This window comes from Camarhynchus parvulus, chromosome 3 (genome assembly GCF_901933205.1).
Source record: "Camarhynchus parvulus chromosome 3, STF_HiC, whole genome shotgun sequence".
Lineage (NCBI taxonomy): Eukaryota > Metazoa > Chordata > Aves > Passeriformes > Thraupidae > Camarhynchus > Camarhynchus parvulus.
This window is the reverse complement of record NC_044573.1, coordinates 47526589-47542941: the sequence shown is the minus strand read 5'-3', so window position 1 is coordinate 47542941 and position 16353 is coordinate 47526589. Positions and strand designations below refer to the sequence as shown.

At 37.7% G+C, this 16353-nt stretch overlaps 1 protein-coding gene across 1 annotated transcript in view; it reads left to right on the top strand.

Moving 5' to 3' along the window:
* GRM1 (glutamate metabotropic receptor 1) overlaps positions 1-16353 on the top strand; it is a 178588-nt gene that overhangs the window by 124622 nt on the left and 37613 nt on the right. Inside the window, 1 exon segment of the mRNA XM_030945154.1 lies at positions 10839-11085. Within this exon segment, the coding sequence (XP_030801014.1) occupies positions 10839-11085 (247 nt within the window).

Below are 16353 nucleotides of genomic sequence, written 5' to 3'. Positions count from 1 at the left end.
GAATATGGCCTCTGAAAAGGCTGAGACAGACCAAAAGCCATTCCATTCCATTCCATTCCATTCCATTCCCACTTATGAATCTTCCATTAAAGTAACTGTGCTGCTGCCTATGTCCTTTAATGCAAAGGCTGAGCCTGACTGTTCAAATGCCTTTGTTGGCATTGAATTTTAGCCAGTTTACGAAATAGCAAGATGGATTTCAAATGCTATATTAGGATTTGAAATCAGCATCTTTGTTGATTACATATACAAACCATTCAATCAAAGAAAAATATCATCTGGCATATTTTATTCCTGATTATAGGATGAAATATTAATTTTTTAATTAAAATAGGAACTGAGAAATAATATGTTGCTGCAGAAGGTGAATAATAATTTCAAATAAGTAAAAAAACATATTGTGGTCATTTTACAGGCAGACTATACACAGTCCAGCATTTGAGGAAAACAAATTAATCATAATAATTATTTGTCAAGCTCTTATAGTAATTGCTCTCTGCTTCAAAAAAGAGATGCCGGAATCACCTCACATTCTCTTCTATTTTGGGTTTTTTTTTCTAGAATGAATATGTAATTTAATGTTATGTCCTAACTATCTGAATTAATATAGATTTCTTTTAAGCCTGAACTACTTCTGACTTGATGGATTCCCAAGTTCAGAATCAATATTTTATTGATTTCCAGTTTAAAGCCTTGAGTATCATGTTTGAGTATTTGACCATAATAAGCTACTGTATTTCCATTTGATTTCCTGGTCAGTTCCATGAGCCTTCCAATATGTGATCACAGTATTTTAATCAGGGATGAACTTCCATAAGCTAGAATGGCTGAATATTGATTATTTTTTTATTTTTATGATCTGCAAGTAGCTGAAATATTTTTACAGATTACTTGATTCATGATGGAATTGATTCCAAACATTTTTATTAGAGTGTGCATAAAAATGAATGTCCATAACTTTATTTCATTATGGCATTTTAAGTATACTTCTGGTTTGGAACATGACTGCAGACATGAAAACAATGGCACATCAATACAAATTCATGCTTCTTTTCAAACCATTTGTACCGATGCTTACTTGGGAGTATAAGATACAGGAAGTGATTTCTTTTAAATAGAGGCAATTATTTTCTTTTGTTGTTTCCCAGTGTATTAATTCCAAACAACAGGAATTAAGATAATAGCCAAAATGAGGCAAACAATAACTTCAAAACTTAGCATTTTTGGCAGGTTTTGTTATCTTGCTTCACTGTTGAACATTCTGTGAATTGCACTTCTCAAGCTGATTTCATTGAAGTGCACACAAACATCACAAGTATGAATCTTTTTTATTATTATTCTTTGAAGTGGGCGGAGTTTTTTTCACCTTGCACTGAGCTATACTTTGTAGATCCTTCCATTTCTATTTCATTAAAAACCAGTTCTCGCTGCAGAGCTATTTTATCAAGATCATTCCACTGAAAGCTAGGAACAAGGGGAAGCAATGCTAAAATGTCCTGCCAAGCCTTTAACAGTCCATAGCAATGGATACGTATGGAAGGGGTTTCAAATGCCAGCTTGCAGGCTTGTTTAGAGAAGGAATCTCAGCATATCATCCTCATAGGGCCATAAATCCTATATTTTTTGGTAAGTAAAATTTCTTATGAGGAATTTTATCCTAATGGGAAGAAACACAGAGGCTTCAGGCCATGTCATCCCCTACAGAAGCTTTATTAGGCTGATGAGCTTCTGTCAAGCCATCTGCTCTAAGTGGGTTTCTCCAGACCTGCATTTAACAGCATGTCTCCCTGTATATGAACTTGTGGAATTTCTCTGCTTGTTACCTAGTTTCTTTCTCCTTTCCCTCTTGGTTTTGTGGACTTACATCTTGCAACTTTTCAACTCTGTGATCAGTTTTTTCAGCTCTCAGTGACAGGAGTTATAAAGGCACGGGAACAATCTGTGTAGATTGCAAAGCCTGTGGATTTGGAAAGCTACACCTTGCCAGGGGCAGCCTAATGAAGGAAGAGACAGCACTCTCTCCTGTGGCTCCTGGCATGCAGACAGATGTGCTGTTAGCATGGCCCTCAGGTGCTGCATTATATTTCCCTTCAAGTCCTTTCTTTCACTGCTAAACAACACAAGAGACAGAGTAGGAAATGCAGATTTATGTAGAAGGGGAAAAGGAATGTTTTTCTCCAACACCACCTCCCACTCCAGTGATGCGGTTCTGACAAAGCCATGCTGGCAATTACTGCAAAGGCCTCCAGTCTTCCTCCAGCCTCTCTTGGCAGACAGGGGCAGCAGCATTGCACATCAGCTATAAGTGCTTGTGAATATGTAATATCTCACCCAGGCATGCCCTGTCTGCTCATCCCTGCATCGTCCTGTAGCATCAGGCATGCCCAGTCCTCACATTCACTTGAGGTTGCAGGCAGCCCGAGGAAGGTGACAGTCCTCTTATCCCCTGCTTGGCTTCTCTGGGTCACAGAAAGCAGATTGTCTACTCTCCTGGACAAAGGTACACTAGAACACATCATCATCTTCCTCAGTATAAGCACGAGCTATGTGCATTGTCACTTGCTGCTCCTCCTGGAGTCAAATAGTTGTGTGAGAGTCTGAATGCCCATGGGAAGAGGCAGGAAGAGCAGAGCGGGGAGCAAACTTCAGACTCTTGTATCTGTTTAGCAAAGTCTGTAGACTCGGAGATGAAGGAGGAGTTAGATCAGTTTCCTTCTGTTTTGCTCCCAAGTCATGTGGTGAATTCAGACTTGGCATAGGGCTGGCAGCACTGCTGGGTCCCTTTTCTCCTGCCCTGTGCTTAGAGACTGTGACACTCGCTCTACATCTGATTAATGAGTGAGTCAGAAACTTGTACAGTCATTTCTCCTCACAATGTTTCAGCTTCACTGTGGCATTGTTGTATTTGTGTATGCCAGACTTGTTCCAGAGTCTTTGACACTAAGCTCTTAAAGCCCTAATGTGCTTACATAACATGATATGGAGAACCAAGAAAGTAAATTTAATTAAATCTTTCCCCACTTCTTCTGACACACAGGGAGAGACAAAGGGAACTTCTTTTAGAACACTGGGGAAAAATGTGGCATACTCACAAAAGCAGCAAGGAAATTGAAGACACTGATGGTGTATAATATATATAAAATGGGTACTAATCTTCAAAGGTTTAGGTGTTAGATATCTGAAATGAGGGAGAACCTGTACCTTGATGGCTGAATTCACATTCTGGTTTCTTTTAGCCATGGAGTTGACATTTGTAAAAGATATGCTGGTAAAAATAAATCTAAAACCCCAAATCCTTTTAAATTTAATATCAACTTTATTTCAAGAGAAGACATTTAATCAGCGATTTGAATAACTTTGCTAATGATAAAAAAAAACCCCTCCATACAAATACTGCTGCAATTACCATCTTGTTAATGCATTAGAGAATTCTAGTGCAAATTTTTGAGGAGCTTTTGCTGAACACCCAGCTTTCAAATGGGTGTTTCTCTTCTCTTCTCTCTAGTTTTATATAAAAGAATAGAAATACAGTAATCCCAATTAAAAAACAACATTCACCAGATGTAACAAAGCAGTAATATCTGAGAGTCTCATAGATTTTACCATGCTCAGAAAGAAAATAGCAGGGTGTCTCAACTGGTAACTGTAATTGTATCCTAGCTTTTCAGGGAAAAATACATCAAATGTAATTGCATGAATTTAATCTCTTTGCTTGGGGAAATAAAAACCATTTGAAGAATGGAAGCAAAACCTTTCTGATTTAATGACATCCTGAAAACAAAGTCTGAAACCCTGTGAACTTCATTTATTGCTTCATGAGTACTGTAAGATGTCAAATGTTTATCAGCCTGTTTCAAAATCTGGTGTAGAACCCACAATTTGTAAGATAGTCTTTCCTTTTAGCTTCTCCTGTGAAAGCTCTGCTTCCTCTCTTGCCAAAAGGGGGAGGAACTTGCAGTTCTAGACAGAGAAACACATTGCCTCCTATAGAGTGGCAACATGATGCTGAGGCGGACATTAAGATCTTTTCCTTGATGTATATAAAAATACTCATCCTGCCTCAGCCTTACCTTGCAAATACAGGAGCTCTGTCCAGACATAAAATAGTTCATATGCAATGGGAATTGAGTTACCTGTTTCATATTGCCTCTTTGTGATAGCTCTATCCTCTATGTATGGGATCCCTGTAAGGGACCTCTCCTCTCTTTCACTGTACTTAGCTGCCTCTTGGACTTTCCTCCCTGCTGCAAAGATACAGAAACCAAAGTGAGAAGTAAAGTGGTAACCATTGCACATATCCTGTTCTGTTTGAAAACAGAATAGTAACTGGTTTTCTGGGAACAGAAACCATAAAAGAAAAAATAACTTACCATGATGGGATCATTTGTTGTAGGTTGAATGAAACACATATTATGGTCTGTGAGAAATTTTTCAGCCTATCAATTCTCTCTCGTAAAAATTGCAAAAGTTCTTTTTAATTGAGAACAAACCAAAGCCTTGCCTTTTTCTGAAGGTCCTTTGGCTTGGAAAATATGCTCCCCCCAGATAATTTTTCCACAAATTATTGGTGGTCACATTATAGCTTGCACATAGAGACAGCAAAGTCATTGAGACAGCCCACAACAAGTGGAACCTGTGCCCCTGATCCAAAATTGCTTGTTCTAGTCACCAAATCCTGGCCTCCTCCTCATAGGTAGTGAGCTACAGCTTGAAATGCCTTGGAAAGCAGGCAGTTACATAAGAAAATAAAACTTCAGGAATTCTTGTTACTGCATATTTGATTGTGGTCTGGAAGAAGTTTTTGGATGTTTCCATATAGAATAAATGACTTGTTGCCTGTGACTTGTTTTTGGACATAGTGAGTACTGTAGTAGGAACAAAAGTTCACTTTTTATTCTTAAGATGTGCAGATTTCACTCAGCCATACAATAGTAATGAACAGAATGTATTTTTTACCAAAAAAAGTGATACAAAGAGAAAAAAAATGAAAGATGTACAGGTTTTAAACACACCATTGTTGTACTTACCATATCTAGAGAAATTATAACCTCTATTACTCATTTTGCAGTGCCTTGAAGTGAAATTTGTTAAATAATTTTGTTGTTATCTTTGAAGTTAGATAATGTAAAAAGATGTTACAAATAGAATATAAGAGGGAGTGAGCTGGCAGTGTTTCTAAAACATCTGAATCAATAATGGCAAATGAGTTAAAACCAAATGAAAAAATATTTTATGCAATCATAGTTTGGCATGGTTGTTAGAGGATTAGCCATTACTGAATGTTCCCATGTGCAGAAAGATAAGCCAGGGAAGAAGACTGACCTGTCTGAACAAATACCTTTGGCTGGCACTCAGGGAAAAAAAGGAGAGTTTTTGGCATTTGAGTGAAGGGGAAACCAACTCAGCAAGACTACAAGGATTTCATTAGGTTATGCAGGGAGAAAATTAGAAGGGCCAAAGCCCAACTGGACCACAGTCTGGCTACTGTCATAAAAGATATTAAAGGGTTTTTGGTGGACTTCGCAATGTCAGGTTAAGGGTTGGACTCAATGATCTTAAAATTATTTTTGAACCTAAACTATTTTTTAGTTTTAAAAAAAATTTAAAAAAATTTTTTCAAGGAATTGGTGACAAAACAGAAATGTAGAATTTGTTACATTTTCTCCCCTATGTGTACAAAGATAAAACCATAAATAAATATTTAAGCATCTAACTAAAACAGTTCCAACTTTTCTAAGTAGCCAAATACCCAAAAATTTTACAAAAATCACCATTAACTAAGTTTTTTCATCACCATTAACGTGCCATTGGTTCCTAGAATAAGCTTTAGTTCTTACCTTTAAGGTCCCAGATTTAAAATGACTGGTCAGGTCAAAATTCTGACCTTCTGCCCAGCTCTTTGCAAGATCCTATGACACAAATTTGTTGTGGTCGAAGTCTGTCAGGTCTTCTCTAGCATGAGACAGTGCAAGACATGTGACATCCAGTGTTTTCCAAGGACATGCTATGACACTAGCACCTCTCCACACAAACCTGCACAGAGGAAGATGAGCAAATTTTCTCAGAGCCACTGGGGGCTCTTTTGTTTCATTGAAGTTTTTTAATTTCAATTCTGTGGGGCCTGACCACAGTTAAAGCAGATTGTTAAGGGCTTTGTTCAAATGGCTCCAATTGCTGACAGGCTTGAAGCATTGGCCACCTCTGTAGGAAGCCTCTTGCAGTGTTTGGCCACCCTGTGGTAAAGGCAGTGTTTGTTGGGACTGAAGGCGAGGATAAGGAACCTGCCTCCACAATTTGTCCAGTGGATATGGGCATTTGCTAGGAGCCTGGGTACTACTCTACCAGTTCATACCCAGCATTTTTGGGGGGAGTCCTCTTTACTCCTTGGCATATGCAACCCAAGTATGGCAGATTTTTTTCATTTCATTTCATTTTCCCAATGAAATTTTGCCCCACTTGTCCTTCCAGATTATTTTTTTTTTTGGCATGAATTAGCACTCATATTCAATGCAACCATCACCCATGTTGTAACTTACAAAAAAGCAAAAATCTCATTTGGCCTTCCCATGAAGCATGGCAGTCCTTTAAAGGACTACTGCAAATTGAGAAAGCTGTCTATACAATTTTTAATACCTTCATACCTCTGTCAGGATCACCAGAAATGAAGATAGTTTTTATGACAGCTGGTAGCTTTTTATTTCACCCTAAACATTCAGCAGATGACCATAGCAAATGATAAAACTGTCTGCCTATTCCAGGCGAAATATTGTCCTTTATAACAATTTTGCTGAACAGATTTTGGCTTTTAAGCTAATCAAGAGTCATCTATGAACAGACTGTGTTCTTTATCAAATGTCTGTGTTTGCTTAAAATTTGCCAACTGGCTAGATTTCCTAACCAAAATGTTTTTACATTTAATTCCATTACAAATTCCCTCCTGCCCTAACCTTTCTGAGGACTGCAAACAAGTAATATTTGGTGCTGAGTTTTATATTGAATATCAAGAGAAGAGACATCTCCTATCTTTACTTTTACATGATAATTAACTCATGGCTTGCCATAATTCCACTAGCACATTTTTTCTTGATTTCAGTTTTTCAAGTGGGATTTGCAAAATACACTCTCTGTTCTCGAGAGCACTGCTAGCTCCACACTGAATTCACAGTGAAGGCACTGAATTAATTTCATGGCTGCTTCACTGTCACATCCTTCTAAGGACTTAGCTGAAGTTGGGATTATTTAGCTGTGAGATGCATTACAGTAAATGGAAAAATTTACAGTGATTTTCATGAAAACTTGGACTCTTTCCCCTTCCTTCCTTTTACCTGTACTTCTGTATCACTTTTAGCACTATTGGGAGCATTTTTCAGTTGTGTGCAGCTAGGATGTGATGTTTGGGTTTTTTGTTGGGTTTTGTTGTTTTTTTTCTTCTTTTCTTTTCTGGTTAGTAGTGTATGTGTGTACATACCCTCATCCTCTAAGATTTACTGACAGAAACAGAGACTAAGATCAAAACTGTGATTTAAAAAATGACCCAGAGTACTGAGAAGCTGTTAAATTATTAAAGGAAGATTTGCATTACATGCAATAGGAAATTAAGTATAATATTTAGGACACCTGAATTCTTCAAGGTCATCCAAAAATTAATGGTCTAATTTGAATGAGTTCAATTAATCCAATATTCATGTGACTTACAGCTTTTCTTTGCTTAGTGAAAGCTAAGGTCTCTAAAATTAAAAAAAAAAAAAAAGGAAGAAAACTAACAAAATATTTTTCTATTAGCCTCTGTAGATCAATAATATTTTCTTCCAAGGGCTGAGAAACACAGAAAAAAAAAGAAGTTTTACTGTTCAGGGTTCTGCTTTGCTTTTTGTTACATTTCAAAGTCTTACTGAGGAAAAATACAAAGATGACAAATATAGTAATACTTTTGCATTTATTAAAAACTTGTCCTATGAAAACTTAATTGAACATTGTTTTTTCTCTGGCTAAACACAATTACTTGATTTATTTTTTTAGAAAAACTCACACATTTCTAACTGATTGTCTTAAGTGAATTTTACAAATTCAAATGCATAAGTGCATCAAGAACTTATAATGATGAAAATTAAATCGAGTGGATTTTGACTCTGGGAAGTTAAGTTTAGGGAAAACGTGAGTTCTCATTCTGGATTTACTGGAAAATATTTATATACAAATTTTTTATATTACTGATCTGGAGACAATTCATTCAGACAATTCACATGTTGCTTTCCACTACAATACAATTATTTCTATAGGTGACATTGAGGCAGTCATCTCTGTAATGTCAGACTATATGCTCGCAACCTTAATTTATGTGTTAATGCCAAAATAGTCAAAAGGAGATTCTTCAACCAACAACTTGGAGCTGTGCAGGTTATATTGAAATATGATAATCCAAAGCATGTTTTGCTGAGTCAATACATACTTAAGGGAGTGGCCTCTTTTTAAACATTGGCAAGTCCTGTTACATTTCATTTTCTACCTCCCGCACCCACGTGAAGGCTTGCCTCAGGAAACATGTGGATGCTATCATTATCTCCTGCAAGCGTTACTGATGTTTATGCTTCTTTCTTTTAACTAATTTTAAAAAATGAGGAAGATATAAGAAAAACTGTCATGTAGAAAAGGGTAGATAGTGAGTGCTGTGCACTACCTGCGTTTTGTGATCTCTTCCATAACCTGCTGCTTAGAAGCTTCACAAGAGGAATGCTGTGCCAAGCTCAGGTTCTTTCTGTGTCTCATTCACTTAGGGACTGAGAACAATTTCATTTTCTAGCTACAAGAAAGCAGAATCAGTGATAAATTCACTGTGTGCTAGTCCTATGGGACTAATTAGCTGATAAAATGCCCCAATAGATAATTTACTGAGACCATATGTTAGCATGTACAGGCATACAGATGTCAAGGCTATGCTGTACATAAGTGAGGGTGCACAAGCACTAGCATGCTCTCTACTTCCCTGGGTGAAAGTTCTGTCATCTTGCATAGAAGTTTTTTTATTCTTACTGTGTTTCTCAACAAGAATCTGGGTGGTGTTTTTTTCATATGATTTGAATGGGAGCCGTGAACCTTCTCTCACAAAGAAAGTGACAGACACGTTGCCTCTGGAAAGAATTTTTTTCTGCTTTCTTTCAAACTGCTCCTTGCTTGGTGATGGTGGTGGTGAATGAATGGTAGTGAACTCATTCAGTCAGATTATGCTATATTCACAAAGCTTTTTAAATTCACCATCCTGTCTGTTTGCTATGTTAAGCTCATCTGTGAAATAGTTACTGAGGCAAAATTTTCTTGCCCAGCTGCAATGCAACCCAGGGAAAGCAAGATACACATCCCTGCATTTGGGCTCTCTGCTGTCCTATGAATTCTCAGCTGAAATTTCTGAGTTTTAGGGCAAGCAAACTGAAAAGACCCACCAAATCAGAGCCTTTTCCAATGATAAATATAAGGACAGTCTTCATGGTTTGATCTGAAAGCCATATCATAGCTGCATTAGGGTAAGGAACTATTTTTCAACTTGAAAGTTTTGGTGAACTTGCAGATTTTTACCTCCTTTCATCATATTAAAATGACAAACATCTTGTCCAACCTGGATTCAAGAAGTGTCAGTTAACAGCTAGTCTCTCACACATCCTACTTCCCTGGTGTACACAAGGTGTTCCTGAGACAAAAAACAGTTAAAGCAGATTGTTAAGGGCTTTGTTCAAATGGCTCCAATTGCTGACAGGCTTGAGGATAAACATCTTGCAGTGTTTGGCCACCCTGTGTATTTTGTGGCTGGGCCACTGCCTGTTAAACATCGAGTAGCGTGGGAGGCCTGCAGATAAAAGCAACTTGCAGTCTGGAGCATATTGTCATTGAATGACTCAAGGGGAAAGAAACAAAACTGGAAGGTTTCTTACTTCCAGCTGCCTTGGGCCCTGCAGCAGAGGTCTGCAGTGCCTTGGGGTCAGCACTGGCAGTGCTCTGCAGCAGCTCAGCTGGCAGGAGGCAAGCAGGGAGCAGCCCAGGACCCAGCAGGGTCTGATGTGAAGTGCAACCCAAAAATAGCACCCCCTGACAGTGCTGGCCCAGCTGCAGACCAGAGGGAAAACCTATGCGGGGAGAAACCTATGTGTGGAGGAAATCTCTGCTGCCACATTGTTTCTGATCAGAGCAAGGAGACTTCAGTGTCTGCTCCTGCTGCAGTTACACAAAAACTTAGTGTTACAAACTTTGGCTAACTTTCTGTAGCAATCCCATACTGGCATACCTAGCACCACTTTTAACTAAGAGGACTGTTTCTCATAACTTGAGAAGTGATGCTGATTTACGTTGTTTAGTTATTAACACTGAAAGGGACATTGCTATGTTGACCCTCAAAAACATGAGATTAAAAAATAAAAACTTCAAATGTAACAAAAAGTCAATTTTTCAAAGAAATCACTTTAAAAATTATTTCAGTGGAAATCTATCTTCTTGGTTAACCTTCCCTAAAATAAATAATATTGTGGAATGACAAGGAAAAATTCAAAAAAATGACAAAAGACCACCAAAAGATGACAACTTGATGAAATAGGTGATTTCTCATGAAGCATTTCACTTTTAATGAATTCAAGATCTCTGGGGTGGTGGTGGGCATGTGTTTTGTTTATTTATGGATTTATGTATTTTATTTGTTTGTTTGTGTATTTAAAAATCCCTGACTGGCACCTTGTTTATGCCTCTAAAACTTTGTAAGAGAAAGAAGGAAATCCCTTTTATATATCATTGTTTTTTCATATTTTCACGTAATTTCATCATTCTTAATAACAACCCTTTTTTTCTTACCATTGTAGGCAATGAGAGCTTAGAAGAAAATTATGTGCAGGACAGTAAAATGGGATTTGTCATCAATGCAATATATGCTATGGCTTATGGGCTGCAGAACATGCATCATTCCCTTTGCCCTGGACATGTTGGACTGTGTGATGCTATGAAGCCAATTGATGGCAGCAAGCTCCTGGAGTTCCTCCTCAAATCCTCATTCATTGGTGTTTCTGGAGAAGAAGTTTGGTTTGATGAAAAAGGAGATGCCCCTGGAAGGTAAAGAGGTTTCATCTCAACTATTAAACCAGAGGGTGGGAAGCGGGAATGTTACTGTGTTTGGTGATGTAGATTTCTTTGGCTTTTTTTCCTGAAGCATAAAGCATGGACCATTCTTTCCAACAGCCAGGAATAACACTGGTAACACATGGTATCTTATATTGAGACAGGAACTACAGTAGAGCTTATAAATTTCTGGTGCTACAGGAGATGAAAAACCTTGTAACTCACAGACTTCTGGTGTGCAAGGTACTACTGGGTCTCAGTACCAGGGTTTTAGGATGTATAAAGCCTAATACAAATGACTGGAATTTAATGAAGAATTTACCTGACATGGTTTGGAATAGATGGCTATAGAGCTCATCTCTTCCCATTGGAGCTCTACTGAAACCTTGCCAGAGACTAGTGTTGATTGGTAAGATCCTTTATGATCTCCTTAATTTGTTTCACTCCAAATAGAATCAGATCAGTCCCTGAATTTAAAGATAGGTCTGTGTAGAGCGGGACAAATAATAGAGGGCTTTTGACAGAAGTTTCTGTGTTTCACTCATTTGGGGTCTGGTCCCAGTTGCTATTGTTTAGCCCCCCCAGCAGAGACAGGATGTACCCCAGCAGTGGGTAAGGCAGCACCTTCGTGGACTTGGATGTCACCTTTGTTTCTCTTATGGTAGCGAACTGGCAGAGGTCTTTCCTTTCGTTTAGTTTTTGTGTTCCATTTTAACACAGAGGGTTTTTTTTCTTTGTTTTCTTTTTTACAAATACATTTAATTCAGCTGCCGAAGTACAAAGTCCATTATTAATTGAAACCTACCCAGGGATTGCTTCACTGAAGTTTGTTTTCCTACTGAGTTGTTGAAGTGCTATAAAAGGCTCTCTCACTCCATCTTTGGGCTTATTGCATAAGTGCATCTGAGTGCCAACACTACACAAAGGAAGGGCTCTGGAGCAAACAAGAGTTTTCATGTCTTTCCATGCCTCCAATGAGTATTCATAAGACACAGTGGTCTTAAAACAACCCTTATCTCTATTACTAGGTTTTATTAACAAAACTGGCCAATGTTTTGCCATTTTCTAGATCATTATGGTTATTTTCTGTTGTCATATTTAAACAGTATATATGTAGGAGGATAGAATATAAGAAAATAAAGGTAGTATAGAAAGTAATCTTACCCCTAAAGAGTTGCAGCTGGGCCAATTATTAAAGATTAGGAGCAGGCCTGACTTTAAGAGGCCACAGCTGTAACCAGTGAGAAGAAGAGTGTTATAAAGGAGTGGATTGGTTGCTTGAGGGGAACTGGAGTCAGTTGGCCACTGTGAGGAGAAGAAAGAGTCAGTGCTTAGAGGAGCTGCCCGTAAGAAACATCAAGGAGAGACGAAATTTTTGCACTAAGGAAACAACGATATGGAACCTTTGCAATATAATGACAATATATATGCATTTAAACAGTTTGTTACATTTAATTAGTAACAAAATCTAGTCAGTTTGGTCTTGTTGAGCATTGACTTCAGAATTTTTTATTCGAAGACACAGATCGGTTGAGGTTCGACTTTGAAAATAAAGCAAGCAATTCCCTTATATTTGAACACATACTTATCAACACAAATGCATAAATCAAGTCTTTGCACATATAATTTAGATAATACAGAGAAATTACTGCTTAGCGTAGCTTTATGCTTTTTGCACACTATTTGTGTCCATAAAAGCATTACTCCAGCTTTGCAGATGCTGCATTTTCTCTCTGTTAGCTATTTGGGTTGCTGTTTAGATGTAATTTTCCAATTTTAGCCTAATTCTTACTTATTACTTTGTCACCCAAGAGCATTTCCACAACTCTCATCAGTACCAAGCATAAAATTGATTGAACAGTTGTTGAATTTAAAACATAAGAGAGTTTATACCAGGATATTCCTCTGAGTATGCCAGAATGATAGAATTTATTCCATCCGTCATTTTTGTCTATAGCAAGGTTCATTTTTCTTGATTCCCTGGCCTACTTAGAATTTGATAGGTTATTTTAGGTAGGGAATTTTTTTGTTATTGATCCTTATCTATATTTTCCCAGTTGGAGCTAGCAAGTTTGGGCAAGGAAATTCAATTAACCTTTTTGTTATTCATTCTGTAATCCTTGAATCAATCTGTGGCATTTATGACAGGGGCAATATCGTATCAGAGAACGGCTGTGTGTATATGAACTGTGACCTACACAGTCTGTCAGGTCCTCGTATGCAGCAGCAGCTTAACAGAATCATCTGTAGCTTTGCACTGGCTGTAGTGCTTCCACAGCTTCCTGTGGAAAGTCTTTCTGCATCAGTGAACAGATCATAGCACTGTGTCAATACCCAAGAGTTCTTGTACCTTAGCAAAATGGACCACATACAAAACCTAAATATAACAAAGTCAGCCTGCTATGAAATTTCTTAGTTTTTTGGCTTCTCTATGTAAGTGCAAGAATGTCACACAAATGTGTAAGGCTTTTTTAGGTATCTTGTCCTCAAATCATGTGAACAAATCAACTTCACAAGGTGAAATAATATTCTTCTTAGAAGGCAGTAACCTTTCTCATAATTTTCAAAATCTGTGAGGTTCTCTGAGCAATTGACTCCCACAAAATCTTAACTGTCATCATCATGAGAAGAGCACATAGAGTTGCCTATAGTTGTTTGTCTGGCACTCCCATAATCTTCTGTTTTGAAACCCATACAGCTTCATGAAACCTTAACCATTTTTTTAGACACAACTCTTTTTCTATATCAGGCTCAATTAATTGTTTGAAGGTTTTTATCAAAATGAGATTGGAAAACACAAAGCATGTAGCCAAAGTGTATTCCTTCTGTGAAGAATCTTTTCTTTGAATATCTCTTATGGAGAAATATGAAGGAAAATTTTATTGGAAGAGCACAAAGGCAGTCATTTAGCTGACTGCACTGCCTCTGGGAAAAATGACATGGCTATATCTCTGGAAACTCAGCTGTATGTGCTCACTATACTGTCATTAAGAACATACTGGTAAATTTACTGCACTTTTTGCTTTCATTGAGTAGCTCCTATTTCTTTCCTCTGTAGCAATCACATCACTCAAATTTCCAGAAATGGCTGGAGAAGGTGTGAAGGATGCAATAATCAACACAACATCCTTCTCTGGATGTTTTACCTCTGGTCTATTCTGGGTAATTGCCTCCTTTTACCTTGTGTTTGGTATGAAGAACCTTTCCTCTCTAGAACAAATTATTTGCATATACCTCTGACCATAAAATGCTTTGTGACAACAGGCAGGAGAACTTTCAGCCCCAACAATGAACCTTTGATATGTGGAGAAATGCTGAGGTTCACAAACTAAGAGAAAAATTTCACCTAACTAACATTTCATCTTAACCAGACTTGGACTTAGAACAATGTAAGTCTATTTAGTTCAAAATTTCCAGCAGCTCTTGAGGCTTCAGTCATGACAACACTACCTACCCCAGTGCTTTGAGTGAATAATCAAATTTTGCCTTATGCAAAGCCTTCAAACTTGCATGTAAACTTTTTTTTTTTCAAATATGGATTTTTGTTTCAGAATTTGGATTCATGGGTGGTTATTTCATCCATTTACATCCCGGCATTGCTCAGCATCGCTCTTTTCCCTCCTGTCTTTCAGGATAGCAAACATCAGCATCAGTAAGATATTATGGCTGTGGAAAAAGGTAGCTTCAGCTATCTCAGATTAACTGGAATAAGAATGTCCCTGTGACCAGATGACTTATATTCTGGCTTGCCTTAAAAGTAACGTGCTCATAAGATACCACCTACTGGGTCACATCATTTCCCAATATACCAGAGAGCTTGCTCTTATGTTAAAAGAAGGATTAGTTTTCTTACCTGCTGAATGTTTTAATGTCTTCTTTAAATGCTGCCATGTGTGTGTGAAATACAACTGCCTCCAAGAAGTCTCACACTCTGAGAGCTTCACAGCTCTTGTCAAATCCTCTTCTTCTGGGGTCATAATTTTTAGCATGGACACAGCCCAATGTTGTTAAAGTTGTACATATGTGAGCAAGGGGATGGGAGCAGGTATTCCAGCACTGAATTTGTCTTTGCTCGAAGCACAGATTTATCATTAAGAAGGAAAGGATAAAGAACTTAATCACATCTCCATATACCAAGTGCATTTGCTAGACCACATTTCTCCACTTAAAATTCAAGCTGCATATCAAAGCTGCAAACATTGTACTACAACTTGTCATAACACAAGGCTGTATAAGAGCTTTTAATCTACATACTTTATTCTTTGACAGGTAACCTATAGGAAAGGGAATAGTATTACAAGAACACAGAAGAACCTCTTAACTGATATTGCATTAATGTCACTCTGTGCCTTGTGATGTATTTTTGTAAAAATGAAAAAAGTATATGAGCTCAAAAATTCCATTAAGGGAATGTGAGGTTTTAGCAATCTTTTATTTCCCATCCTGAATTAATTTTCCAGCCCAGAGTAACTGATTTTGTGTCAGTCTAATATCAGGTCAAGCTAAAATCCAAGTACATTTTCCTTGCTAGGAAGAGGAATGCACATTTCCACTGAGCTTTACTCCTGTCTGTTGAGTATCCATTATGAAATGCTTGACTTTCACTGCTTCTCGTTATCCTGATTCTTCACAAGCCTCGAAACAGAATTTCTTTTTTTAGGCACTTCCTTTAGTGTTAGAACTGGGATATGAGAAGCAATTGTTCCCTAATGAATTTGAAATTTACCCATTTCCTAAGCAATGCCTTGATTAGTGGCCAATTCCTAACCAATGGAGCTGCCTCCTGCTTGGAGCTCCATTGAACTCAGTGGCAGGGGTCCTTTCCACATGTGATTCAATGGAGCTCTGCACTGGCATTATCTGAGCATGCATATTTGCAAAACTGAGGTCTAATTACAGCTGTAAATATGCATTTCTTTAGATCCTCTTTAACAAATACTTAGTTAAGAAAATTGCTCTGCTCTACTCTAGAGAATAATTCTAGCACCTCTTCCCTCTGTGAAGTGCAGAGAGAGTTGAAATTTTTGCCTATTTGAACGTCAAAATGGAAAAGAAACAAATGGATGTCTCTCTTTGCTCACAACCAAACATCCCAATTTTATTTATGGCTTGTGCTTTGCTTACCTGACCTTTCACTCTTAAAGCATGTATAGATTGGCAATGCCCATTATGAACAAAAGATTTTTTTCTCCAGAGACTCAGATAATCCAGTACAGAAGAGCAAGACAGTAAATCCCAGGCTTGGAAAATATAGGGTGCTTT